Genomic DNA, 27,697 nt, shown 5'->3' with positions numbered 1-27,697 from the left:
AAGCCCTCCTTCATATGTCCTGTTCCCTAATGTGTCCTCTTCCATCTTACCAAGGTGTGCACTGGTCACAATATTTGGTTTGTACCTTGCTTTGAAAAAGAGCAACATTTGATCTGAAGCGATTCTGAGGCTGTCAGATTTGGTTCCTGATACTGAAGAACAAAGCATCATGCCTCCCACACTCACTGTTATGGATATAATTTTTTAAAGTCCCTTTGACAGAAGTACAGTAGATGGATTTTTTCCTGTGCAGACTAATATCCACCAAATTAAGGGGTTTATGTGCTAGATACCCTACTCCCCTCCCCAGCAAAAAAAAGGAACAGGCAATAACTTTGCTATATTTTGGTTGAATTGAGTGATATTTGTAGGCATGGTAGTTCTTTCTGAGGGGATGCATCTTGTCAAATTTCAGAAGGGTAGGTGCAGTGGCTTAATAATAATAATAATAATAATAATAATAATAATAATTTATACCCCACCCATCTGGCTGGGTCCCTCCAGCCACTCTGGGTAGCTTTCAACAGAATATTAAAATACAATAGTCTATTAAAAATTAAAAGCTTCCCTAAACAGGGCTGCCTTCATAAGGATGGTTTAATATCTCCTCTGTTCTTCTATTGACAACTTATGTTAAAACAGTTCCCACTTCTCTCATGATTGCTAACATGCAAACAGGGCTGAAGTTTCAGTATTTGTTTTATCCAACTTTGTCCTCACAAGTGTCTAAGTACTGTGTAACCCCCCCCCCCCCCAGATTGGCACACGGTGCTGACTGGCTGCTATTCACATGCAACGTGCCCTTTAGTTCTAGGTCTCTTGTGCTCCGCTCAGTTCCCTATCACCTCTTTCTTTTTAAGGACATGTGCGAATACATTTTTATTGTGCTTTTCCCCAAGCTGATGAACTTACATTGTTTTCTTTTAACAGCTATATCTCCATTGTGCCACAACCTGTTTGCACTCTTTGACGAACACACAAAGCTGTGGTATGCCCCGAATCATGTCTTCCAAATAGATGACAAAACTGTACTACGAGTACATTATCGCATGAGGTACATGTAACAAGACTTTTATTCCATTGTTAAATCTTTTCAAATACCTGTGACTTGCTGTAGAATATGGCATTTAATTCAGTTTACTTTAAAATGCAACCAGCCCTCAGACTATAGCCTTGGATATCTCTTTCCAAGAGTCTGACTTGAAAGGTTTGAAAAGGTTTTAGTCTTACTGCTTATGACACAAAATGATTTTATTGTAGCTTTTGTTATTTGATTGTTGCCTTGAGTTTCCAGGGGTGTTGAGAGAAGATTAGGTATAAGTTCAATGAATAGCTAAGCCATGCATAAAGTCATTATTATTTGGTTTGATGTAGTCTTATAATTAGGGTTGCCATATTTCAAACACTGACAATCTGGACAGAGCTCCCCTCCCCCTATTTGTTCAGCTTTTTTGGGGGGGGGGCAAAATCACTTTTTAAAAATGCTGTTTTTGAACTATTTTTATGAAAAATTGACAAAAATGGCACTGCTGACATACACCCGAATTTTCATGGACATTCTGCCGATTTCCACCCAGACACTCCTGCCAGCCTTGGTATTCCGGATATGTCCGGAAAATTCTGGACGTATATCAACCCTACTTACTACAGGAGGATCTGAACTTCTTATAGTTTCTGTATATAAGAATTTAAACTTATATGAACTGTGGGTTTCTTGAAACGTGGTCTTTGAGGTGATGTTGATCTCTGACTGCCATTGGAACAATTGTTGCAGCATTTTGTAGCCTGCAAAAGTATATTCTTTGAACCCTGGCGGGGCTGTCCTATTTAGCACACAGAGAAATTGGCTACAGTCCAAAAAACAGCAAAGTAAAAACAGATACAAGATGCAAGATTGTATATGTGTTAAGGAACAAAAAAGCAAATGAAAGGCCGCTTTCTCATATTCATTTCCACACACCCTTTTTAGGATGGTTTGTATTTCCAGGCTACATAAAGTAAAGCAATCAGATGGATGAGAAGGTATACCTGCTGATCTGATGGAGATGTAGCCATTCCCAGACTCATGCATCATTTTTTACCTAAAAGGCGTGTGTGTGTGTGTGTGTGTGTGTGTGTGTGTATAAAAATAATGTACACACACACACACACACACACACACACACGGTCTAATTTTCTAGCTTTTAATTCCTGAGCATACATATTATACCACCCACCTCCCAGCTCTAATTTATCATCAGAATCCTCCTTTATTACTTACAATTCACAAAACCTAAAGCCACCTAGTAAATTCATGGGGAGGATTTGAACTGTGGACTTTCCAGTATACAGCTCACTCTTGCCCACTCTGCTCCAGAGATCCATGCGAACAGGATAGCACCACCTGTTTATCAGAATGCTCTTTTAAATTTATTCTGTTTTCATCACTTCAGTGACAGTATTGTTAGTGGCACAATTAAACTAAACAGTACTGTACTAGATATTAAATATGGTAAATTGAATTCATCCCCCCCCACAAGGTCACAAACCTATTGGGTGGAGTTTAATGTTCTGTTTTGCCCAACCTTGTGTGGTCATTACTCTGAGTGATACTGGTGCCTAGCAGGAAGTAGTTGCTGGGATTAAGTCACGTGATGGGGAAATTCTGTGTTAAGAAGGTTATACGGCCATCACTGGCTTGGGCTGCACAATGGGTTTGGGGGGCTTGGGAGGGAGCAGTATAAGGGACTAGGTACATCAGCTGCAGATGGCTTTGCTAATCTTAAATTAGCAGCCTCAACTTGAGTGGTTATGAGCGAATTGCCATTCCTATTAGCTGAATGTTATTTTTGTTGACCAGGTTCTATTTTGGTATTTGCTGAGTCCTTATTTTCCAATCTGATATTAAAAAGGTTAAATTTTGCACATGACATCACATAGTTTCCTTAAGTCCCGTTCTTTACTTCCTCAAGGTTTTACTTTACTAATTGGCATGGGACAAACGAAAGCGAACCCCCGGTCTGGCGACATTCTCCAAAGAAATCTAAGAGTGCTTATGAGAAGAAACTAGCACAAGAAGGAACACCTCTACTTGATGCAAGTTCACTAGAATATATCTTTGCACAGGTAAGTTAGAGGGTGATTTTTTGTTTGGTGGTATAGCAGCAGCATCCTTTTAAAAAAAAATATCAGTACAATTTTGTATTTGTTTCTTCAGGAGGGGATAGGTCTCATGATCATGTTCATGACCTGATCGATTATTTTTAAAATGATCCATATAAAATCCAATTTAAGTTCTCCGTTTGTACACTGTCTAAATGCAGTAGTGGTTAGTGAAGTGGTGTGGGCCACTGGTGCTCGCCAAGGCTAAGGGCACATGGAGGTTGGCCCAGTGTTGTGCATGGCAGTGGAGCCAATCTGATGCTTTCCACCTCCACATGCTGCACATTGAGCTCCCTGCACCTTGCCTCTCCCTCTCAATAAGTGCCAGTGACACACTGTATTGGGAAGCAGAGGGAGCCATGTTGCTCCACCCACACCACTGGCCGCTACTGACTAAATGTTAAACAATGTTTTTTTAATAGATTCATTTTAATTTTATATTTCTTTAGACGCACATCTGCAGAAAAGTTACCTGTAGATAATGTGATATAAGTAAATTAGGTTTGTGAACTTTTTTGCATCGTACACCTGAGCCTCTTGATCCTATATGTGTTAGCTATTTATTTTTTGTCGTGAAGAAGTGACCTTGCCCTTTTACTGATTCAAGCTTTAAAATGTTTCACAGTTTTCTTCATGGGTTTCTGGTGGTTGAAATGATACAGCCATGCCTTTAGCTAAAAACAGGTTTCTCCCGCTTTCTGATTAGGGACAGAATGATTTGATAAGATGCTTTGCACCTGTTCGGGATCCGAAAAATGACCAGGAGATTAATGAAATTGAAAATGAGTGTCTGGGGATGGCTGTGCTTGCAATCTCACACCATGCACTTAAAAAAGACCTGAAGTTGCCAGATGTTTCCAGAGACTTCAGGTGAGTCAGAATTGTTATTTTAAAAAAGTTTTTATGAAGTTGAAGGCATCCATAGTACAAATGTGCCATAGAGCGTCCTGAACCTTTATTGGTGTGAACTGTAATGACTTAAGTTGTCACTGAACTCAAAGCATTTTAATGGTGTTGATGTGATTGAATTCTTGCCTTCTCCCCTCAGAATCCCAGACACAATTTCACACCACTCAGTTGTCTCCTGTTGTTTGCAAAGCAACAGTGTGTGCCTGTGTTGTCTTGTTGATATTGCATGACTACAAGAGAGTAGTTTAGCCAGGGCTTTGCTGACTTGGAAATCTTCAGCCTGGTCTCAACTGTACCAATCAAGTAGCACATTTCTGCAGTTACCAGAAGCATTACCTTCTCCCTTTAGCTCCATTTATTTCACTGTTCCTTATTACTGTTGTCCAGAACACTACTTTTATTAGCTAGTCATGACTAATATGGTAGCAGTTGGGCCCAGGTAAACTCTCTGACTTGTTCTTAAGAGCTCCTTTATGTCCCCAGAAGCATTAGCCCTTGGTCAAGGGAAGGTGTTCAGTGGCTGTTCCATCTGGACATGTGATTCGGGAAGGTCGTCTGTCAATTGCTCGGCACATTTTGCGTAGAGTGTGGCAGTTGACCAAGCTATATGGTTCTTAATTGTATTTTTATTGCTGCTGATCTTTATTGCTAAGAGCCATAGACCACCACAATTCAATACATAAAGAAATAGAATCGAATATACTTCATCAAACAAAACATATATTCCATCAAGTCTGCAGTAACCATCAGACCTGAGCAATAAACTGCAATACAAGAAGCGATACAAATATAACTAAAAATAATATGAATATTCAGTGCAGTGGTTGTGCTGTCTCCCATCTTCAACCACAAATCCACACACACAGACTGCAGACCTCCTGCTGATTTGAATAAATCTTGTCAAACACTGATGGTCTTCCGATCACAATTTGGGAATGCCTACTGTAGATCAAGGTTTCCCAACCAGCTGTTTTTGGACTACAGTTCCCATCATCGCTGACCACTAGGGCCCTGCAATCTAGGTATGATGGGAGTTGTAGTCCAAAAACAGCTGGAGACCCAAGTTTTGGAAACCATGCCTTCTGTCAGTGGTGGACACATCAAAGGATATCAACCCTCTATTTCAGGGAGAGGTTTCTTTGCTGGAAGGGGAATAAATTGAACCACATATCTTTACATACATTGCACTCTAAAACAACAAATATGCTTTTATGTGTTTACGTATATGTATTCAGTATTTTTATTTTGAAGGATTTTTTGTTTCTCTATACATTGTTTTTTATGAAATATCCCCTTGGGCAGCTTAGAATAAATGAAACATTGACAGAAACAATGAATATGCATCTCTTCCCCACCCCTTCCCAGCTATAAACGGTATATTCCCGAAAGCCTGAGCAAGACCATAAGACAGAGGAACATCTTAACCAGAACACGGATAAACAACGTTTTCAAGGATTTCCTTAAGGAATTTAACAAGAAGACCATTTGCGACAGCAGCGTCTCTCCACATGATCTGAAGGTGAAATACTTGGCGACATTGGAAACGTTAACGCAACATTTTGGTGCAGAAATACTCGAGACTGCCTCGTTGTTGATTTCATCAGAGAACGAGAAGATCTTTGACACGGGTTACTCCGAGATCATCCCATGTTATCAAGTGATGGTAACAGGCAATAATGGAATCCAGTGGCGGCTGAAACCAATTGTAAGTATCCTGATGGGCATAAGTGCCAGTTCCATTGCCTAGCTAAAAGTCCTTGCGCTAGAGGAATTGTTTCGTTGCATTTCACCTATTTATTTAAATAACATCTGTACAGCATTGTTAATTTCAGAAACTGCTATAATCAGGAATCTCATAGGTAAACCACCCAGCCTCTGAGGTCATGAAAGTTGCAGCCAGTCGGTAGCTATGGCTTAGATGTGTTTACTTATTTATAAACACACTTTGTACTGGTAGAAGTGTCTTCCTAAATAAGGTTTCATTAGAGCAAGACTGTACAACAGAAGGAAGTTCAAACAATGGACAGAGATCTTTTCAGTTATAGGACTTTTGAACTCTTTGTTTTATGGGAGTGAGATGATCAAGAATGAATGAATGAATGAAGGAGCAGGTGTTTGCATTGCAAACCTGCCCATATCATGGTTCAATACTAATGGGAAGTCTTGCACTTCTAAAGCCTCATTTGGGGCTCATTCCACTTGCCACACCATTTTCTCCTGGGAAAACCCAGTGTTTTATTGTTGAATCGGAACCAATGGTTTTTCTGCAGATTGATGTTTGTTCCGATTTAGTGGTAAACAGTGGGTTTTCCTTGGGACAAATGAAAAACTGCTTGGACCCATGCTTTCTCGTTATGGGACAAGCAGAAATGTGGACAAGCCCTGTAATTCAGTTATAATTGAAGAAATATAAAACTGCCTTTTTTGTAAGCCAACACAATTGCCTACAATTAATTTGATTTCACTTTTATCGTTCAGTGTTCTTTTATGTCTTTTCTGTGCAAGCACACGGCACAACACACAGTTCCAGAACTGTTCAGGTCCAGGGTTCTGCCCCTTTCTTTCTGCCCCTAATCTACGTGTGTTTATGTCACACAGGTTACACAGAGCGAGAGAGAGAAACACAAAACAAAGAGGAAAAGATCAGATGGCAAAGCCAAGAAAAACGAAGAAAAAAGTAAGAGAGAAGAATGGAATAGTTTTTGTTACTTTCCTGAAATTACTCACCTTGTGATCAAGGAATCCACGGTCTGCATTTACAAGCAAGATAACAAAAGGATGGTAAGAGCTCTAGATCCCATTACACATGTTCATACACTTTTGAATTCTGTGCAAATGATAACAAAATTACCATTCCTGAATTCTATGCCCTTTGGTAGAAAATCAAGTGTTGCACTAAGGAGGTTATTCTATCAGTGTAAATTATTAACAAGAAAATTTTAGCATGTGACAAGGCTCCTCTTACCCTTTTTGCAGTAGCCTGCTGAACCTTATTTGAAATTGGAACTTTGTCCTATTTACACTGTCATCAAAGGACTGGAAAATACATGAGACTCGTCTAGCTCATATATCCAAACCACTTGCGCAAGGTGTTGCAAAAGTACTGACAGAAACCCAACTGTTTATTGTTAATTAAGGTAGCAATCTATCCTATGCAAATTGTTTGATTGTGCATACAAGATCTGCTTCCCAGTAATGGGAAGCTGTGTCTGAGGTTAGGTAGATCTGAATCCAGAGAAGGCTGAACGTTTTTGTAGGAAAATGCCAAGATCTAGAGGAGGTGTTTCCTTTTTAATGGGTCTTCAGTTTATCCTCCTCAGAGCAGGTGCTATGAATTTAAGCTGAAGATCCTTTTAACTAACTAACTAACTAACTAACTAACTAACTAAATTCCTCTCAAGTCCACTGTGTGTGATAGATACACATTTTACAACCTTCAAAATCCTAAGCAAACAGATGGATTCCTGAATGTTGATTACTCTTGTTTCTTAATTGAAGAGGAATAATTCTTCATGAAATTACTTTTCTGCTCTAGGAATTCAAGCTGTCTTCGTGTGAGGAAGCTTTGTCATTTGCCGCTTTGATAGATGGGTATTTCAGGCTTACTGCAGATGCCCATCATTATCTCTGCACTGATGTCGCGCCGCCCTTGATAAAACACAACATTAAAAATGGCTGCCATGGTCCAATATGGTTAGTTGATATCCTTCAAATACTATACTTTGTAAAGTTTTGTTCACATAAACAACATGCACGTTATTTCTCGCCAATGCTACTTTGGACTCTGCAGAATAATTAAAACCAAAGTAAACTGTTACATTGAAGTGAAGGAACTGATAGCAGCTTCAGCTGCTAAAGTTGTTCTTAAAGTATTCCATTCCCACATTCAGTGCCACTGGATAACTTAATAATAATAATATGAACATCTAGAGAAGATACCTCCATATGGTGGTACTTTTGAATAAGCATGGTATTCTTAGTTGTGGAATGCTTTCTATGTGTTTAATAAGGATTTTGCAACTTGTGGGAACTGTATCTAAATAAAAGATAGTAGTAGTAGATTGTCTGTGCCTCTTTTTGAAACAGCTTACCTCTTGGATACTTTGTTCAGTAATCTTAAAAAGGTTTTTTTAAAAAACCAAATGTTAAGAAATATGAGTCACAGTCCAAATTTTGAACCTGCTCTTAAACTGCTGTCTACAGAATCTCCAAACTTTTAAGGTCATGAAAACTGAACTTCATATTCTGAATTTCTCACTCTTATTCTTATTTGGAATTCCTGATGCAACTTGACCTGAAATGTCTATTCTGTGGTTATCCCATATTTTTTAAAAAATTGGCTCAGTTTTGCTACATGACAGACTTGCTTTCAAGAGGCTTTTGAGTATAACTGCTCATTTTTGAACACTTCCAGCACAGATTATGCGATCAACAAGCTGAAGCAAGAAGGAAATGAGGAGGGGATGTATGTCCTGAGGTGGAGCTGTACAGATTTCCATAACATCCTCATGACTGTTATATGTAGTGAATACTCACAGGTACGATAAGAGTTATCATTTATATGCCCAATAGCTTTAGCTGTAAAGACTGTACTTTGATCTATAAAAAATAATTTATGGATTTAGGATTGAGAAAAGTCTTGCCTTTGCTGGTTTTATATGCTCATGAGACTCCAGCACAAGTGTGACATTTTGTTCCCACTTATTTCTGAGAGAGCCTGCAAGCTGAAACTAGCTGAGTCTATTTCTGCATGTGACAAATTTAAGCAGACTCCATACTATGTACCTTTCTACTATCTGGAAGGTAAACTAGAGACAGGGAGTGGTTGATTAAATAATAAGGTGTGGCGGTCCCTTCTCATCTGTAGTATTTCTACTACCAGTTGGAGTGTGATCTATGTGTAGTTAAAGTATTAATCTGAAATTTTGGTGCCAAGGAGTTCTGAAATCATCTGTCATTGTACCTCTCTGATTGACATGGCACTGTTAACTGATCAACTTACATTGGATGGCAAAGCTATTGATGACATTGTTCCAGATTCTGGCTGAGAAAATACATGTAATGTTTCCTCTCATTATCATACGTGTGATGAATCATCCAAGACTCCTTTGTTGTGTCACAAGATAGGATGAAAATGCTTCATCAAATGCTTGATAAACAAACCTCTAGTATGATTTCACTGCATTTACTGGAATCTCCTCAGGAATACATTTAGACCCAATTATTATCTCCATGTTACTTGGGTTTACTTAATGATGATTTATTCTGTCTCCCTTCCTTTCCCACAGCAAATGCTGACCCCTTCAAAACAGTACAAGAACTTCCAGATTGAAATGACTAAAGATGGATGTCGTTTACATGGATCTGATCGGTTATTTCTATCTCTGAAGGAGTTGATGGACCATTTAAAAGGACAGATGCTTAGGACAGACAATATAGTCTTCACACTAAAGAAGTGCTGTCAGCCAAAGCCAAGAGGTAGAGTCTTGAAGGGGGTCTTTCTGTAAAGATACTTTACAGAAGTATATTTCTTACAGAAAATCTTCAACTTGTGTTTCTCATAGAAAAAGTCCATATCTCATCTAAGCTTTCTGTGTTTTAATCAGGCCAATGCTGAAGAGTATGTTCAGCATATTTTTTACCTACTACAGTAATAGCCAGTGCTGGCTAATTGCTACTGTTCTGTAAACATCACATGAAATGGCAAATCTATTTGAAGTGTTTTAGTGAACGGTTTTTGTATTTCCAGAAATCTCCAATTTGCTGGTGGCGACAAAGAAATCCCTAGAATGGCAACCAGTCTGCCCGTTAGGACAGCTGAGCTTCCACCGAATCCTTAAAGAAGAAATAATACAAGTAAGTGATCATGACATTTAAACATTTTGTGTTTTATTACTCTTTGATAAATATTAATACCAATGTCTAAGAAAATGGAGGAAAACACTGATCACCTTATCCCAACCTCTGTCAGTCATAAATGTTCAGATTACAATGCACCTTCATATTTCTGTGGTAACAAAAAGGTTCATTTCCGCCTTCTTAAAATCCTGCAAGTTATTGTATGCACTGCTATTAATCTGTTGCAAAAAGGATATTCTAATCTATTTTTGGAGAGGGAGCTATGAGTCAACCTGTTTTTAGGTGAAAGCTTACTCAGATCAGTTTGTTTTAAAGAGGAAGACTTCCTTAATGAGAAATGCATACCACACATGATTCTGTAAAGCATAAAGTAACTTTACTGCAATTTGCAGAACACTCTTGTGACGCCAGAATTCATTTGAGTACAAATAACTTATTATCAAACCTGTCCCATCAAACTGACTTGCAGCCTGAAGAAAAGATAGCAACCCAACTGGAATTACTTTTTAGGATTTCAAAATAATTGCATTCATATCTTGTTAGTTTGAAAAAGAAGCCATTAGGCAATATTCTAATTATATCCGTCACGTTGGACTCATTTGATACCAATGCAGAAGACTGATCTCTTATCTATCAAATGAGTATAGTACAATTAATATACCTCTTGATAATGAAAACCCAAAGTGATGTGATAGTCCTTGCAATACTAAAGCCAGTGGATAAGTATGGCACAATTTCTAACTGTTGGATTTAAACTATACTTTAGGGTGAACACCTTGGCAGAGGAACAAGAACGCAGATTTACTCTGGGGTCCTTAGGTATAAGGAAGATGAGAGCTATCAGGCTGAAAAGGCGATGAAGGTTCTCCTGAAAGTTTTGGACCCCAGTCACAGGCACTTTTCTCTGGTATGTTTCACTTTATGAAATGGCTGCTGTCACTGCTGCTAAGTTTATATAGGCAGTCTGGAATGCAAGACTATAAATGATTTGAAATTACGGTTTATAACCTGGGTGGGAGGTCATACAATTTTTTCTGAAGCCACATCAATGCATATTTCCACTTGGGAAGAGATAAAATACCCATTTATTAAAGGTATTTGTTGAACTGAAACTAGTCTCTTTGTGTGTGAAAGATCTGTCTCATGTTCCCACTTAGGAATGGGGCGTCCCAAATTTCTGTTAGTAACTGACATATTTTATCAGGAAATCTTTCTTTCTTGCCTGGAGGGGAAGATGTGTGTTGCATAGGGGTTTCTCATTTCCTGCGTGTCATTATAGGGTAGAAACAGGTGCTGCATCTTAAGATACTGCTCCTCTAATGGTGCAGACCGGCAAGTGCTTCTTGGACGGCACATCATTGGAGCTTTAGAAATGCAGCAGACTGCTTCCCTTTATAAGTCATTAGAAACTGGCAACCTGTGTTTCTGCTACAGCCACATGAATCACTCGAGGATCTTTCTGTGGCTGCAGGACTTTACATAAAACCTGTTACCTGGGCTGTTGTAATTGGTGAGGGGAATTTTGCTCATGGATAATAACAAACTCAAGCAGTTGTTTAAACATATGCGCATCACTGAACTTGGCTATTGTTTAGGCACTGGCTGGCTGTAGACTTTTACTGTTGCTTCTTCCTTTCATAGTTTCGTTGATCTAAAATCTCTGCTCTGTCACCCTGTGTGTGTAATAGGCATTTTTTGAGACCGCAAGTATGATGAGGCAGATCTCCCACAAACACATCGTCCTCCTCCATGGAGTTTGTGTCCGTGATGTGGAAAGTAAGTGAAATCTTTTGAGTACTGCTTTTCAAAACAAGGTGGTAGTTGAATTCCTCATCTTAAAATGACACACCCCTCTCTCTCTCTCTCTCTCTCTCTCTCTCTCTCTCTCTCTCTCTCTCTCAATAAAAAAATCAGTCTGGCGATGCATATGCTTCTAAGTTAAACCTGCCTGAAATATGCCTTGCCTGCAATTTCCCTCTCAATTAAAAATGCATTAAAGAGATTGAAGTATCTGTGCTCTTCCTACACCACTAATGTTTTTCCTGTGCTTGTTGCAGACATTATGGTAGAAGAGTTTGTTGAATTTGGACCTCTGGATCTCTTCATGCACCGCAAGAGCGATCTGCTTACCACTCCTTGGAAATTCAAAGTAGCAAAGCAATTGGCAAGTGCATTGAGCTACCTGGTAAGTCCCAGATGTCACCTACTGATAGCAATTCTTTCTGCAAGTCTTCCATATCACAAAATGCAACTTGCATTGGCTATGCATTCTGATAAGCCAGTTATGCACACATAGGCTCAGTCAGTCTTGAAATGAGTGGAAGCTTGCCTTCCGTGAACTTCAGTAGTGTTTTGTGAACTGTTTTTCAGTTTATTCAAAAATGTTTTCAGTGCATTTGGATGCCATCGTATTAACACGCCAATTTTATGACATTCTCTTATAAATGCAGGAGGACAAAGATCTAGTTCACGGAAACGTTTGCACAAAAAATATACTCTTGGCAAGGGAAGGAATTGACAATGAATATGGACCTTTCATAAAACTGAGCGACCCAGGAATTCCAATAACAGTGCTGTCTAGAAAAGGTATTCTTTTAGAAAATAGTTTTTATCAGAATTGTAAAGAAAACAACCTTACTTGTTATTACCTGTATCATGCATCTGTATATGTGTATCAGTGTGTATGTCTAGGGTGTGTTGGCACTAATTTTCCAAAGAGATGCACTGAGAATAGCTGGCATTGTCCATATCGCAACTAAAGCATCCATGACAGATGGCCATTCAACTTCTGCTTAAAAAGTCGAACTGCCCTTAATATTATAATTGGGTTAATATTAGAAGGACTAACTTGCCCACAGCATGGTACTGAATGCCATAACTTAATTGCACACTGGTTGCATTTACATGCTCATATCTAGACTTTGACTCTCTGCTTGCAGTACTTTGTTCCTCCTTTTGTGTGAGCAAACAGACAAGCCAGTTAACTAAAGTTTTTCATTTTGTTCAATGCTACTGAACAGTAGAAACTAGGGTTCTGAAGCAATTGACTAGCCCATGATATAAAGGCAACTTTGAACTTGTTTGTGTTAAAAAAAAAGTGTTGGAATAACTCTTGATGATGTGCAGCCCTGAAATTTGGTATACATGGGTCCAAGAGGCCAAAATTACTGGTTTGGGGTTTTTTTGGAAAATGTGATATTTATACACCCTTCTTGCAATATAGGGCACTCAAAGGACACCTCAAAATGGGCAGCTTGTTTACACATTAATTAAGAATGATGTGCGTATATAGATCAAGATCCCTTGAATACTAGAAAAGTAAAAAAACCAGATTTAGCAAGTTTCTCCCTAGAAACAAGAGGGCAATAAATGAATCTTTCAAGTGGCTCAGGTAGTTCAAGGCTGTTCGCACAGCTGAAATATGGCAGATACATAGAATTGTAAATTGGAAGCGACCACATGGACCATATTCAACCTTCTGCAATGCAGGGGGTTTTTTTGCCCGATGTGGGGTTCGAACCCACACCCATTCCATAACTGCTTCCAGATTCTTTCCTTCCGTGTATTTTCTCTATAGGAGTGGCTATTTCTATTAATAGTTCTGTGCTTACGTTAAAAGTGAGTCTCCTCAATGTACACTCCCCCCCAAAAAAGTAGTTTAAAAAGGAACATGTATTTAAGCAACCAATACCATGACTCGCTTCAAAACCGTTTTCACCTCAATTTTTTGTTTCCTCCCAGAATGTGTTGAGCGCATCCCTTGGCTTGCACCAGAATGTGTAGAAGACTCAAAAAAATTAAGTGTGGCTGCTGATAAGTGGAGCTTTGGTACAACACTGTGGGAAATTTGCTACAATGGAGAAGTGCCACTTAAAGACAAGACATTAGCAGAGGTAAGGCCTGGGTGGCTGTGGCGTGGCGGCGTTAAGGTATCCCTTTCTGACTATATTTTGCCTTTTGTGGAAATACATTTTTAGCTCTCTTGTAGAAAGCGTGTAGGGCAAGTGGAGATGTCAGCCGAAGAACCTTTTCGTAGTGCGCAGTAGAGTTTTACAAACAGAAGCCACGTTCTGAGTAGCCTAATTAAACCCCAGTGGGGTTTTGCAAAACCTCAGTCCACTGCTAAGAGCTCCCCTACAAAAGGATATTTCCTGCTGGAAGGCAGCCTCTTTTGAAACTTGGGGTGTGAAAGAAGGCATGTTTCCTAGCTCCAAGAATAACACAGGTGTCTCCCAACCAATCTTGCAGAAGGAGAGGTTTTATGAAGGGCATTTCACGCTTCCAGTCCCATCCTGCAAGGAGCTGGCTGACCTGATGAAGCAGTGCATGCACTATGACCCCAGCCAGAGACCGTTCTTCAGAGCAATCATGCGAGACATCAACAAGCTAGAAGAACAAAGTAAGTAATCTATTTTGCTTATTTCCCCTCTTCATTGTCAGTTTTATTTTCTTTGCTCTGCGGGATACATTAACATTAATGAATTTGCAAACATCTTGATGGCAGTATAAAAAAGCCATATATAGTCTCCCGCAGGCACAGAAGGGATTTGCTGTTCAGAAAGTAAGACAGTTACCAAGATGGCTCTATACATAAAAATCTGCAACCCGACACTGTTTTGGATTGCCGTTGTCATGGAATATTGTTTGTGTTACAGTAGTTATGGAAGCATCCAGGGTGACGTAAGGGTAGAGCTGTCACCTCTGCCTCACCATCAGTTCCTGTGTATTAATGATTATTTTGCCAGTGTTAATACCCCTTCCATAGCCCTTAGTATACAATGAGAGGTTGTGTGTAGTCTTCTTGCCCACACCTTGTGCTATGATTCTGCTTGCCTTGGTGAGAGGGTGGTTGGCTCTTGGCTAGGAATAAGACTACAAGGTTTACTCTGAACGTTCAAATGGAGCGGGTGACTGCTAATCCCTGCCCTCAGATATTGCCAGCTTCCCTTTGCCAGTTTAACTCCCTCATTTCTAAAGTTGTCCATCTTCTGGGAAGATTTTCACTGGGGCCAATGATTTAGAGGAAGATACACAAATGTTAGGAATCTGCAGTTTGACAGAACATTCAGCAAGGTGATGGGGTCTGTTGAAATGCAAAGTAAGCGTATGTAAAAATAGATTTGAAAATTTAGAGGGTAAAAGTACTCATTTGTACCACACTAATATTCTTACCTGTGTCAGATCCTGATATCGTCTCGGAGAAGAAGCCTAATGCGGAGATTGATCCTACCATTTTTGAGAAACGCTTCTTGAAGCGCATTCGTGACTTAGGCGAGGTATGTTTACTTCTATTGCTGCTGCTCAGTATTTTTTGAAGATTTGGCACTGAGGTGCTGTACAAGGTGCTCTTATTCCCCTTTTGCACCTGTAGTCATAGTGTGCTGAAACATAGATGGCTTGTATTTTTGTTGTGATCATTCAGCATTGTGTTCCTTCTATTGTTTTTAGAGACGGGAATAAAGTATTAAGTCAGCCCATTTCTCTGTGCAGGTTAATGGATTTGTTCATATGTTTATAGAGCAAGTGAAGTGTGGAATATTCCCTTCTGACATAAGTAAATATGCATAGGGCTCCAAAAGCAGCACAGAGTGCAAAGGGCAAGGTTTCTGAGTAGAGATATGCCTTAGCTCAAACCTGCCTGGGAGTCCCGCCTCCCTTGGTGTAAGTTCCAGGCCCCATTTTACTTGTAGCAAACACTTCAGTGAGACAAAGCACGTCACACACGTTTTATAGACATTCTGTTTATTGCTTGACATCTGTGGTAACTAAGTAACACCATCCGGAAGGCCACAACTCCCATTTGCCCCATCCAACATAGTCCAACGCCACCTGGAAGGCTACTGGTTAGCCACCCCTGCTAGATATGTTCTGGTATTTCAAAGAGGGACTGAAGCAGAGACCCAGAAGCGCCCAGCATGGAGTGGTTTTTGGTCCATAAGGGTTAAGTGATTGTCCCAAGAACCACAGATCCACTAAGCAATAAAGCCAGAAGCAGATTCAAATGTCTGTAAAAGAAACCTAGCAGGGATTTGGTTCCTATTCATTTTTCTTCTGTGGAACTTCTGAATAGTGGAGGTCACCCCGTTATTGCAGTGGTTTGCTGATCACGAATGCAGCCTATCACTGGGTACCATTGAAACATACTCCTAGGTGAAGTAGCTGCCTCGTTTTCTCTTTCTCTTTCTTTTGCAAAGCAAGAGTGTGGGTGGCTGACCATGTTTTTTAATTTTATTTTTGAAATTAGGGCCATTTTGGAAAAGTTGAACTCTGCAGGTACGACCCTGAGGGTGATAATACTGGAGAACAAGTGGCGGTAAAGTCACTGAAACCTGACTGTGGTGGGAACCATATTGCTGAGCTAAAGAAAGAAATCGAAATCCTGAGGAAGCTTTATCATGAAAACATCGTGAAATACAAAGGAATCTGCACCGAAGATGGTAAGTCTTGGAAGTTCTGAAAATGTTTTCAGTTTTCCTGTTTGCTTTTAAATTATTCCCCCCCCCCCCGATATCTTTAGGAAAAGACCAATTACTAAATTCTAGCAATACAATACACTTAATCCCATTGAACATATTTATTATGCATGTTACATCCCCTGGTTATGGCAGCTGGGAAAATGGACAAACTGACCTTTTTCCCGGTCATTGTGAATCATTCTTTTCCTTGGAACGAAAAGATATTAGGAGGGATGGAAAGGTGTTAGGAAAACACTGGATGAAATGGACCATGGAAAATACTTAAAAGTAATACTTGACCGCCCTGAGACCCCCAGGTATAGGGCAGTATAATAATAATAATAATAATAATAATAATAATAATAATAATAATAATAATGTGGTCAAGGGTGTTGTGTATTGAATTTGCAGGCACAGCACGGTAGCAGAGAAGCCAGGAACTAATTAAGGGAGGTAGTGATTGCTTTTAATTAGCTGGGTTGGGTAGTCCTAGCCCAGGTGCCTATATATAGCAGCAGGTTTTGTGTGTCTTTCTACTTGCTTGCTGCCATGAATAATTACCATACTACCACTGGCTGGACTCGCTATATAGTAGGTGTTGACTCTGAAAATTGCTTGAGATAATTTTGGCTTTCTTGATCAAAGGTGGAAATGGAATTAAGCTGATCATGGAGTTTCTTCCTTCTGGAAGCCTAAAGGAATATCTTCCGCTAAACAAGAATAAAATCGGTCTGAAACAGCAATTGAAATACGCTGTACAAATCTGCAAGGTAATGCTGTACATATTTTAATATCTAGTTGTAGCAGTGTCTTGATGTTTAATTTTCATTCATGTGTTCAGAATTGAAATACAGTGGTGCCTCGCAAGACGAAATTAATTCGTTCCGCAAGTTTTTTCGTCTTGCGAGTTTTTCGTCTTGCGAAGCACGGTTTCCCATAGGAATGCATTAAAAATCAATTAATGCGTTCCTATGGAGACCGCTTGCCAGGCTGGCGGTGCGGAGAAGGGCTTTTCTCCCCACCTCAAGCCTTCAGGACAGGTCCGGGAACAGAGGGGAAGGCGCGCAGCGCTTCTCCTCTGTTCCCGGGACTTGCGGTGGGAGGAGGGTTTTTCCTCCCCACCGCCAACATTCAGAACAGCATTCTGAATGTTGGCGGTGGGGAGGAAAGCCCTCCTCCCACTGCAAGCCTTCAGGACAGGTCCGGGAACAGAGGGGAAGGCGCGCAGCGCTTCTCCTCTGTTCCCGGGACTTGCGGTGGGAGGAGGGTTTTTCCTCCCTACCGCCAACATTCAGAACAGCATTCTGAATGTTGGCGGTGGGGAGGAAAGCCCTCCTCCCACCGCAAGCCTTCGGAGGAGGCTGGCGATGGGGTGGAGAGCCCTCCTCCCCCCGCCAGGCTTCGGAGGGCTTCTCCAAAGCCTGGCGGGGGGAGGAGGGCTCTCCGCCCCATCGCCAGGCTTCGGAGGAGGTCCGAGGACAGTGGGGAAGACGCGCTGCACTTCCCCGCTGTCCCTGGAGATTTCCCTATGGGCTTTCGTCTTGCGAAGGAAGCCCATAGGGAAATTCGTTTTGCGAAGCGCCTCCAAAATGGAAAACCCTTTCGTCTAGAGGGTTTTTCGTCTTGCGAGGCGTTCGTCTTGCGGGGCACCACTGTATCTGTTTAAAATCATAATGCATGAATATGGGGGTGGGTTGTTAGCTTTTTGAAAAAAATAATTTATTCAACATTTCCATACCAGTTAAGGCCAGCCTTTCAGTTGCAATAAAAGTGGAAGAATAAACCAACTGAGCAAAAAGGCTAATAAAAGCTAATGGGACAACAGCCATAAGCAGCTTGGATAAATGCAAAAAGTATTTAGGGGTTGCTTAAAAGGCAAGTTCCTGGGGGAGGGACAGAGTCCACAATTGTGGGAGCACCAGTTATTGACCTTGGTGATGGCAGGATACAGGTCCCCTGAATCCCACTTTGGGGTTTAAGGAGTTTTAAGGTGTGTGTAGCTGGTTCTTCATACAACCTGATACCAAACCATGTATATCCTTCACTTTATCTCTGCTCCAGGTTTCTTACCATTAATGTGCCCCATGTTTTATGAGGTGAATGATTTCATTTATGAAAGTTGAAAAGGATGTTGAAAATGATAATACAGCCTTGTATTAAAGTGAGCTTTGTTGCTAATTTTCTCTCTGGCTAAATTATATGTAACCAAGCAGCAGCAGAAACAGAGAGGACTTTTTAGAAAAAGTAAAAAGAGCCTTAGGCCCAGGGATTCTTCACACTGCCATGTGCTTTAGTTCCAAAACTCTAGCTGGTTTTGTAGGAGGTTGAGACTATGAGCACTGAAAAGCTTACCAAACAGAAGGATTGGGTGTACAAATTCTAAAGAACATTGTTAGAGGTGCTTGAGGTAGAAAGCAATTAATTGCAAGAGAATGAAACAATACTTGAAATTTTGTGTGTCTTCAACCATCAGGGAATGGACTACTTGGGATCTCAACAGTATGTTCATCGAGACTTAGCTGCAAGGAATGTTCTAGTTGAAAATGAACAGAGAGTGAAGATTGGGGACTTCGGGCTAACCAAAGCAATTGAGACCGATAAGGAATATTACAAAGTCAATGATGAAAAAGACAGCCCTGTGTTCTGGTAAGGAAGAAAGAGAGATATATAGTGACAAGCTAGTAAGTTTTTGCTGCAAGAGATATTATTTTTAGCTGAAACTGCACTGTGTGTCACTACGGATTATCCTCATGGTAGGTGTTATCAATAAGTAATGGGAGGTTTTAACTTGATAATGATCACTTGACCATAAGAAAGGGTTCTTGTATTGCATTTTCTAGTTCAAGAGCAGCCTGACAGGTGGTGGCATGTACATGTATTTATTGATGCATTTTATGCTTACATTTATGGTTAGGTATAGGAATTACTTGCAAGAACTATGCCTCATAGTTGTCCTTGCCTGAAAACAGACATAGGCTGGATCTATACTGATCTGGAAAACACTATTAAAAAAGTAGTATAAGCTCTCAATGCAATTTTACATTGACGATGGCTCACTGCTCTACAGCGCCTTCTGGTGTCACATTTTTATAACACGTTTTTAATGTTTTTAACTGACCAGTGTAGATTAGTCCTTACTTTGATATTTGTTTCTCTTTAAAATCTTCTCCTACCTTTAATTATTTCAATATTTGTTTCTTTCTTGTTTGTTCAATTGATGCATAATACTTTTGTGTGAAGCATATGGAGTCATCTTAGTAGTTTCTGTTGCGACGGCAACATCCAGAATTCTACTCTTTAATGATGCAAAGTGAGTTTTGGCTTTTGTGCCGCAGTTGTACCAAAAGTAAATGAAAGTGTTATATGGTTACAGGTATGCTCCTGAATGCTTACTGCAGAGCAAATTCTACATTGCTTCAGACGTTTGGTCTTTTGGAGTGACCCTCTATGAGCTACTGACCTATTGTGATCCTGCATGCAGTCCAATGGCAGTAAGTAGCTGTGAAAGGAAAAGTTCTTTCCCATATGCTTTCTTCCAAAATAAGAGTAAAGTGTGTGTAAGTGCTTTAAGGGGTCCTTCCCCCCCCCCATAATCTTTAAAAGTCCCAGATTTCAGGGCAGTTAAGTGTGTGCATAAATGGATAACACTGCATTTAGGGGAATGTTGTTCACTGTTTGAAAATGATTCCCCCACCCCCCAAGCACTTATGAAACTCCTAAGCTTAAGTTGGGATGAAATGAAAGGATGAACATAGACCTTTTATTTGATGAAAATGATCATACTTTATATAGATGGTCCCATGATTTCTGTTTGAAACTAGTTATTTATGTTCACAGGAGAACCATTACTACTTCTAGGTTGTCTAGGGATCTTAAGAAAGCAATTTGATATATAGCCAGTGCTTTTTTTCCTAGACAAATAGGTGCCAGTACTCACCATGAAGTTGTTACAGTTAAGGGTATACACTACCTGCACCTCTTTGAGTACCTCCTGGAAAAAAAGCACTGGATATAGTCATTATAAAATTGGGTTACCAGTTCTTAAAACTTCTCTTTGGGTGCCTTTAAAACTCTCCCAGCGCAGGCTCCCTGTACTTTAAAGTTGTGCTGAGCTTGACCTGGAGGACACTTGGTTCTCGTGTAACTAACACACACACCCTCTCTATTTTGGGAAATTTCACTTTTAGGGGTCCATCCTTTGCAAAGATGTGAAACTGTTCCTAAGTGGTTGGGCGTCCCAATCCTTGGCTAGCTAGATACAACAGGTCAACAAAGAGGGAAGGAGGGGTTCATTGAATAAACTGAAGCCTGGGTTCTGCCAGTTTGTCTCCCCAGGTTTCTGTAATCCGCATTGGTCTCTACAGCAAAGCTGACTTGCTTGCTTTTGTTTGCATTCCATTTATCGTAACCCTCCACCCCAGTGCCCATGCTCCCTCCCCTTCTACCTATGTACAACCCAACATTGCTGGTCTTTGGAATGGCAGCTGTGCATGCATACATATCCCAACTATCCCCCCCCCCCATTGTTAACCTCTCTTCACCCACCTCCACACTAATCAAGGTTCTGCTACCTATCTTTGGGCCCTTGTCATCAAGCAGGCACCACTCCTACCCTCTCCCTTGACTCTTGCACCCAGCCCAGCCGTACCCTTTTACTAATAGAGAAATGAGATTAAACGTGGGTTTTCATAACTTACAGGAATTCCTGAATATGATTGGACCAACTCAAGGCCAGATGACAGTGACACGGCTTGTGCGGGTATTAGGAGAAGGCAAACGTTTGCCATGTCCTAAAAATTGCCCACCAGAGGTAAGGCATTAAGAATTATTATGCATCGTCTTGTGTTGGGCAAATTCCCATCAGTTTGATGTTTATGAGCTTTCACAGGAAAAAGCTCTTTTAATCACAATTTGTATATGTGGACACAAACTTAATGTCCGAATCTTTTGATGTGTAAGCCATAACGTACCCTTTTCATTTAATAGGTTAACCAACTGATGGGGAAGTGTTGGGTTCAAGACCCAGGTGAGCGGACAAGCTTTCACAATCTGATTCAAGGATTTGAAGCACTTATCCAAAAAATGTAATCCATGCATTTTATACTTGCCACTTAAATGTTTTGAAAAGTGTACAAGGCCTTTTTATTACCTAGTGTAATTTTGTACTTTGGTAATGTTGTGTCTGAAAAGGGTTTTTCTGTTTGAGTAGTCAACACGTGAGTCCGATAAGCACCAGAGAACATTGCTGAACATTTTATATATCTGTGCCAACAGGGTCTACCTGTAGGATCTCAGCTACTGGGCCAAATACTTTAGAGGGAGGAAAAAAATCTTTTAAGGCTACTTGTTAAGTGATATGTGCCTATACAAAGTTTGAATCATGTTGTATTAGAGAGCAAAAGATGATTTCCAAACAGTGTAGTGGCTGTCATTACAGTACAAAATGTTAATCATGGCAGATAAATAGAAATGTTCTTGACAGCATTCAAAAATGAATATTAAGGAGGTGTGCTAGATAACTTTGGTTGGAATCCAACACCAGTTTTGTCCTACACACAAAGGGACTTTGAATCTGTGCCACACATCCCAAGCTACTTTTTGAGCTTGCATCAACTCGCAAAAGTGGTTTGTGTTCAGCAAACCTGAAGTAACTCCTGTTATCGCAGCATTGTTTCTCCCTCTTGATATATATTTGTAGCATTTGCTTTTAGTATATTCATTAAAATCCAGACACCATTGGCACTTTGTCCTGGAGCATTCTGATCTAGTCCAAAATTTCTGCATCACAGAAGTCAGTCCTTCTCATATTTTCCTTCTCTTTTAAAAGGAAAACTCTATAATCTTAGGGGTGCAAAAATAATGTAAGGGTAAAGACCACTGAAGCATGACAACATTTGGCGTTTTTACAATTAAGCAGAATAGTGAGTTTTGAAGACATTTCTCCAGCAAGGCTGAATGGTGCATGGATTTTAATGCACACTCTGTAAATGAAGATATTACAAGAGATGGAGTAGGGGTACCTGGAGTAGGGGGATGGATGTACATTATTCCTGCACTGTGCACTTGCTGTAAAAGAAGTAGGATTCAGTATGTTCTGCAATGAAGAGAGAGTCATGTACAAGCTCTGGGGCCAGAATGCATGCATTGCCTTACTCTGTGAATTTGCTTGTCTTAACAGATGGAAGACTAATTTGGAGGCTAGTCTTTTTCCTAAAGTCAGATATTGCTTTTCAGGAATTATTCAGAATTTGCAATAATGTAATGTGTAACAAATTAGAAATGCTATCAAGTAAAGAACCCTCTTGCAAATACTGCCTGTTTCCCCCCACTGTACTCTGTATGCACTTTGTTATTCTTTATAAAAAATAAAGATTTTATCAATATTAATGCATTGCCTTCATTTGTAGCTGAGACAACATTTCTCAAGGGGTGTTGCTGTCTTGAGTGCACCTCTAAAGGTGAAGTCAAACTGTTGGGAGAATCACAGCGCCAGCTATAACCTCACTGATACTGGCAGCCAGTTTGCTGTGAAAATCTGGGCCCTTACTGTGCAAATAGGTTGGTACATAAGTACAACATGAATTAAATAGAGCAGCGCTTCTAGGTCAGAGGTTAGGGGGTAACTTATGGTGCCTGGAGGTTGCCCAGCCTCTCTTAGAAACTTAAAAATTCAAGCAATATGACCTCCAATCATGTTAACAATACCACACATACACTTTAGGGGATCACTGACTTTTCAAGAAAAGAGTTGTCATGTACTAGGGTTACAAATATTCAACTAGCTCAACAAATCAAGTTTTCAGAAAGGTAGCCCTGCTGATATTTGACATGGCTTGCTTTTTATAGCACCCTAAGTGTCTTTAAAATGTGCCACAAGACTATGCATTCATAGGACACAACTCCTCCCCTTTCTCAGCTTCACAACAGGCCTTTCCCCCCTCCCCAACATTCACAATGTACCTTCAGGAGCACACAATAAGCCACGCCAGCTTTATACTTCAGTGTAGCTTGCCAATTTATTTACAGAGAAATTGATTGCTCAGAAAAGATACATTCAATGTGAATAATACTAAACACAGAGAAGAAAAATCTCGCTATGACGTTCTGTTACTTCTGAATAATGTATATTAGTTTTATATAACAGCCTCCTAATCAAGAAACTTGTAAACTGCACCTAACTTTAAATCTGACTGGATTTCAATAGGCTTACCTTGATCTCTCTTCACTGGAGACAAGCTATGTTGCCTTCATTGATGTACATTTCTTCATAACCTCCCACTGCAGATTTTACCATTGCTGATGCTGGGCCTCATACATTTTAAATCTTACTTCAGAAACAAAAACCTACAAATTGGGGTCACTATGGAAAATGGCAGCTGTATTGGTTATTTCAAACATGTTCCAAACAACAGGAAAGTAGCTTTCTGTGAATCTTAGTTAGAAATAAATTAAAAGCCAGCAAAAAGCATGAATACACCACATTCCACCCGGTTCCAGTGAACACAAATAATTGCCATGGTTATAAAGTGCAAGAAAAGATACTGAAGAATTTCCAAGGTGGCAGTGATTAATCAAGAGTACTGTAGTATAGACATAGGGTGTGGAGCAGATAGATCCTTAAACTAAATGCAAGTCAGTAAGATAGCAATGCATTCAGTTCCACTGGATACTAAATGGAAATTCACATTATTTTCCCCCAAAGAAACCAATTAACAAGAAATAGACCTAGAAGCCTAAGACTATAAATACACAGCTAGTATCAATTCTCTTCATGGAAATTTTTTCATGCACACTTGGTATTGCCAGCAACCATTTATTTTAATGAAGTGCGTTGGTATCTTCCTAGCGTACTTCCACTTTAGCAGCTACAACTGCTATTTTATTATTATTTTTAATCCAGAAAAGATCTGCCTACTTTGACTAGACTGTACTGCAATGATTATACTCAACCTAACCATTGTCTGGGCTGTAATCCAATATGCAAGCCCCATTAAAGCCAATAAAGGAATATTGCTGTCAGGAATAAACATGAATTTAACCTTGCAGCCAAGAATCTAAATCTTTGAAGGAGGAAAAACCCAGCACAATTGTTTCTTTAAGACTACCACTGCAACTTTCCCAGCAAAGAACATTTCCTCTCACTGTTATTTTATTGCTTCGTGAGACATTCTCAAGGGGGCAAAGCTGCCATTTCTTTAAGAGCTTAAGAAATAACTTAATTGTCACTCAATGCATAGAAACTAGTCTGGAGGGTATCTGCCATTAGTAGCTCCCCACACACAAATTTACTCAGAGAAACTACATAGATTGGGTCTCCAGTATCTACGATACATATTAAAAGTGAAAGGTAAGGATGACATGAATGTGGCTTTGACTCCAAGCAAGATGCTGATCTTAATAAACACGTTTTCTTTTAAGATACAATTCTGCATAATGTACTCCCGAGCCCTGAGTTTGCTGACCAACGTATTCCACTGGGCCATCTTCTGGAGTGGTGATGAGGTACGAAGAGCCCCGCTTTTCATTTCTTATTGGTGTCATCTAAACATCATAAAAGTCCATTATTACAGCAACGTGTGTGCAGTTATTTGAAAGAATACTGAATTATCCTTTCTATAAGCAAACTATACTGCTCTCTAAGGATGACCAACACTAGATCTAGTTACGTAAATAAAATAAGTGGACTAGGACAAACCATAAGGCTACTTGGAATGTTTTTCAATAGCAACGAAATGAAGTCAAAAGACTTTGTATAGCATCCCTGACAAATTCTTAAGCTGCATTATGTGTTTACTGAACACTAGGTGGCAGCACAAGACATCAACCTAGCAACATATAGGTGCCAACAGAGAAACAGACTAGTATGCAGAACTTTTTCAAATTGGTCTCTCTGCTTCACTCTCTCTATATATAATATAAAAATCTGACTACATTTCATATTTATGTGTGAAGCAATTCTAGCTTATTTATTTATTGCACTTTCATCCTACTCATCCACTGCATTCGGAAAGCTGTACCTAACGAAATTTCTCATTTGCATACTATTTAAAAATACATGAGAATGCTGAAAGGCTATCCATCACAGATGTGTAGTGTAATTTATCGGCTGCGTCAGGAATAAGCGTGCCAACGCTTTCCTCTTACCTTCAGTGGGTTTTGAGGCGCCAGTGGTAAAATGCCTGGATGGAAGGACCCCTGGGTGGCAGCGTAATACGATGGCATGACTTGCAAGTAGCTACTGAAGTCCCCATACACTCCACTATCAGATTCCTACATGGAGAAAACACAGAAAGGGAAGCACTACGGTTGCTGGCCACTGAACAGAAACAGAGACATATTTCTGGGAGAAACAATCATAAATTCTGTGACAGAAAGAGGAGAGTATCAATGTGCAGGCAACCCCCAATTTGCGCAGGGGTTGCACTCCAGGTCATGACGTGTGACAGCAAGAGGGTGCATAAGCCCATTCGACCGTGCCTGCTTTTCCTACCACTTCTGGGTCTCTGCAATGTGCACGTGTGCAGTCGCACCTCAAAGGGGCACACACAAATCTGTTGTTGCCTGTATTCAAAAGTAGTGTAAGTTTCTTAAAGGCAAAGTATCTCTGAGAATCTCCCTTTACTGTTTGGTGAGAGTATATTTTTTTCTCAGATATCTTGAGCCAGAAACATGGTCAGTACCAAACTTGGGAGATGTTTTACCCCAAACACCAATGAAAACCAGTTCATTCTGTTTTTCAGATGCTGTAACCTATGCTATATCACCTTGTTAAAATGCTTCCCTAAAATTACATGCGTTTTGACAATGGTATTGAGATTTTGCTAGAGTCCAATGAACAATTTTCTTGATTTCCTGTGCCCAGATCAGCTAAGGAAAAGGCAGGCAATTACCGTATTTTTTTCCCTATAGGACGCACTTTTTCCCCTCCAAAAATGAAGAGGAAATGTGTGTGCGTCCTATGGGGCGAATGCAGGCTTTGCGCAGGTCTCCGCAAGCCGTGGGAACCCGGCGCTGGGCTCCCACGGCTTGTGGAGAGCTGTCTGTTCTGGGGGCTAGGGTCGGGGGAAGCTCGAGCTTCCCCTGCCCCAGCCCCGCGCCTGGGGAAAGAAATAATTCCCCCCCCTTTATTTCCCCCCAAAAAACTAGGTGCGCCTTATGGGCCGGTGCATCCTATGGGGCGAAAAATACGGTATAAATGTAGAACATGAACATTAGAGGAATGCACCTCATTCCATTAAAGGAATGTTTCTACTACCAACAAATACCTATCCTATAAATATCCTGGATAATTTTCATTTATGAAAAGAATCCCGCAAAAAAGGGAAATTCAGAATTCTATGGTTCACACTGCCTAGACTATTTTTTTTCTCCTTTTAAGAAGGATAAGCTCAAGTTTGCAAAGAAAAAATAATAATTATTCAAATAGTGTTTGGTTATTTCATGGCACACAGGTGTCCTGAAGATTCTGAAATATGATTACTGAAAGAACTTCAAGGAGAAAATTATAAGAAGTGCTATGTAATCTGTTACTTTGGTTGAATTTCAAAATCTAGCCTTGTTTACTGACAACCTTGACACAGGCTGCTGGTGAAGCATACTGAATCATCATCCACTTACCTCTGAGCCACCATTTTCTAATTCCCCTACTCTAGTTTGGATGGTATGGTATGCCTGGGCATATTGTTGATACCACTGCTGGACTGAATCCTGCAAAAGACAAGGCAATTTTTAATTTATCAACTTCTGCAATTTTGCACCATGATTAATATGCTCGTTATGAGATATTAAAAGCACAAGCTTTGCAAAAAAACAAATACATATGCATGTTTTTGTTAATCTGGATCAATCTGCTCCATCTGAATGCAAGAGAAAGTTAAGGTGGTGCTTTCTCTGCTCCCTATTACCTATTCTCTTTCATTTCCTATAACAAATCACTCAGCAATATTTTGTGTTTTTATATGTGCTTACCTAGTTGATTCCTTGATTTATCAGCTTTAATCCCCCAACAATATCTAACAGGTTTATAACTTTAAGGTTTTTCAGGAAGTACAGTACGGGAAAGTGTTTAATACTCAGTGTCTTGAGATATTTTGACAATCATAATCCTATAATTTATACAGTAATTTGCACAGCTACAGGAGAATTAATAGATTGGCTCCATCTATTAGGCACATCCTTTAATTTAGAAAGAAACCAATACAGTCCCTGTGACAAGTATTTCAATTTGTGGAAAACAGCTCAAAGCATAAGAAAATTCTTGCCCATCTATTCCAGCATCCTGTTCTCAGGACCTTACTTAGTGTAACTGTTGTTGCAGTCATCCAAGTTTCTGC

General features: G+C 40.0%; 2 protein-coding genes and 1 long non-coding RNA gene across 5 annotated transcripts in view; 1 reads left to right on the top strand and 2 right to left on the bottom strand.

The window, feature by feature from the left end:
• The window catches only part of JAK1 (Janus kinase 1), a 34,005-nt gene extending 12,506 nt beyond the window's left edge, over nucleotides 1-21,499 (top strand). The window contains exons 4-25 of the mRNA XM_081915697.1: nucleotides 931-1,054; nucleotides 2,952-3,105; nucleotides 3,848-4,011; nucleotides 5,416-5,755; nucleotides 6,649-6,831; nucleotides 7,586-7,743; nucleotides 8,465-8,588; nucleotides 9,339-9,528; nucleotides 9,800-9,906; nucleotides 10,676-10,816; nucleotides 11,598-11,685; nucleotides 11,967-12,094; nucleotides 12,360-12,495; nucleotides 13,651-13,802; nucleotides 14,158-14,308; nucleotides 15,091-15,185; nucleotides 16,154-16,346; nucleotides 17,010-17,134; nucleotides 18,838-19,010; nucleotides 19,738-19,855; nucleotides 21,064-21,174; nucleotides 21,351-21,499. Coding sequence (XP_081771823.1) covers nucleotides 931-1,054; nucleotides 2,952-3,105; nucleotides 3,848-4,011; nucleotides 5,416-5,755; nucleotides 6,649-6,831; nucleotides 7,586-7,743; nucleotides 8,465-8,588; nucleotides 9,339-9,528; nucleotides 9,800-9,906; nucleotides 10,676-10,816; nucleotides 11,598-11,685; nucleotides 11,967-12,094; nucleotides 12,360-12,495; nucleotides 13,651-13,802; nucleotides 14,158-14,308; nucleotides 15,091-15,185; nucleotides 16,154-16,346; nucleotides 17,010-17,134; nucleotides 18,838-19,010; nucleotides 19,738-19,855; nucleotides 21,064-21,174; nucleotides 21,351-21,452 — 3,257 coding nt within the window. The 3' untranslated portion in view covers nucleotides 21,453-21,499. The remainder of the gene's footprint in view (nucleotides 1-930; nucleotides 1,055-2,951; nucleotides 3,106-3,847; nucleotides 4,012-5,415; nucleotides 5,756-6,648; nucleotides 6,832-7,585; nucleotides 7,744-8,464; nucleotides 8,589-9,338; nucleotides 9,529-9,799; nucleotides 9,907-10,675; nucleotides 10,817-11,597; nucleotides 11,686-11,966; nucleotides 12,095-12,359; nucleotides 12,496-13,650; nucleotides 13,803-14,157; nucleotides 14,309-15,090; nucleotides 15,186-16,153; nucleotides 16,347-17,009; nucleotides 17,135-18,837; nucleotides 19,011-19,737; nucleotides 19,856-21,063; nucleotides 21,175-21,350) is intronic.
• Nucleotides 21,500-21,732: 233 nt separating this feature from the next.
• Nucleotides 21,733-22,270, bottom strand: LOC309372361. The gene is made up of 2 exons (XR_014169451.1): nucleotides 22,198-22,270; nucleotides 21,733-22,165 (listed from the first exon to the last, which is right to left on the bottom strand). It is a non-coding gene; the product is annotated as an uncharacterized lncRNA (long non-coding RNA).
• Nucleotides 22,271-23,354: 1,084 nt separating this feature from the next.
• The window catches only part of RAVER2 (ribonucleoprotein, PTB binding 2), a 41,033-nt gene continuing 36,690 nt past the window's right edge, over nucleotides 23,355-27,697 (bottom strand). For all 3 annotated transcript variants that reach the window (XM_081915767.1, XM_081915768.1, XM_081915766.1), the window contains 3 exons: nucleotides 26,982-27,071; nucleotides 25,509-25,634; nucleotides 23,355-24,905 (listed from right to left, as the gene is read on the bottom strand). In XM_081915767.1, coding sequence (XP_081771893.1) covers nucleotides 24,759-24,905; nucleotides 25,509-25,634; nucleotides 26,982-27,071 — 363 coding nt within the window. In that variant the 3' untranslated portion in view covers nucleotides 23,355-24,758. The remainder of the gene's footprint in view (nucleotides 24,906-25,508; nucleotides 25,635-26,981; nucleotides 27,072-27,697) is intronic.

The sequence above is a fragment of the Podarcis melisellensis genome (assembly GCF_964234715.1).
Source record: "Podarcis melisellensis genome assembly, chromosome: 6".
In the NCBI taxonomy this organism is placed as follows: Eukaryota; Metazoa; Chordata; class Lepidosauria; order Squamata; family Lacertidae; genus Podarcis; species Podarcis melisellensis.
This window is presented reverse-complemented; position numbering and strand designations above follow the sequence as displayed.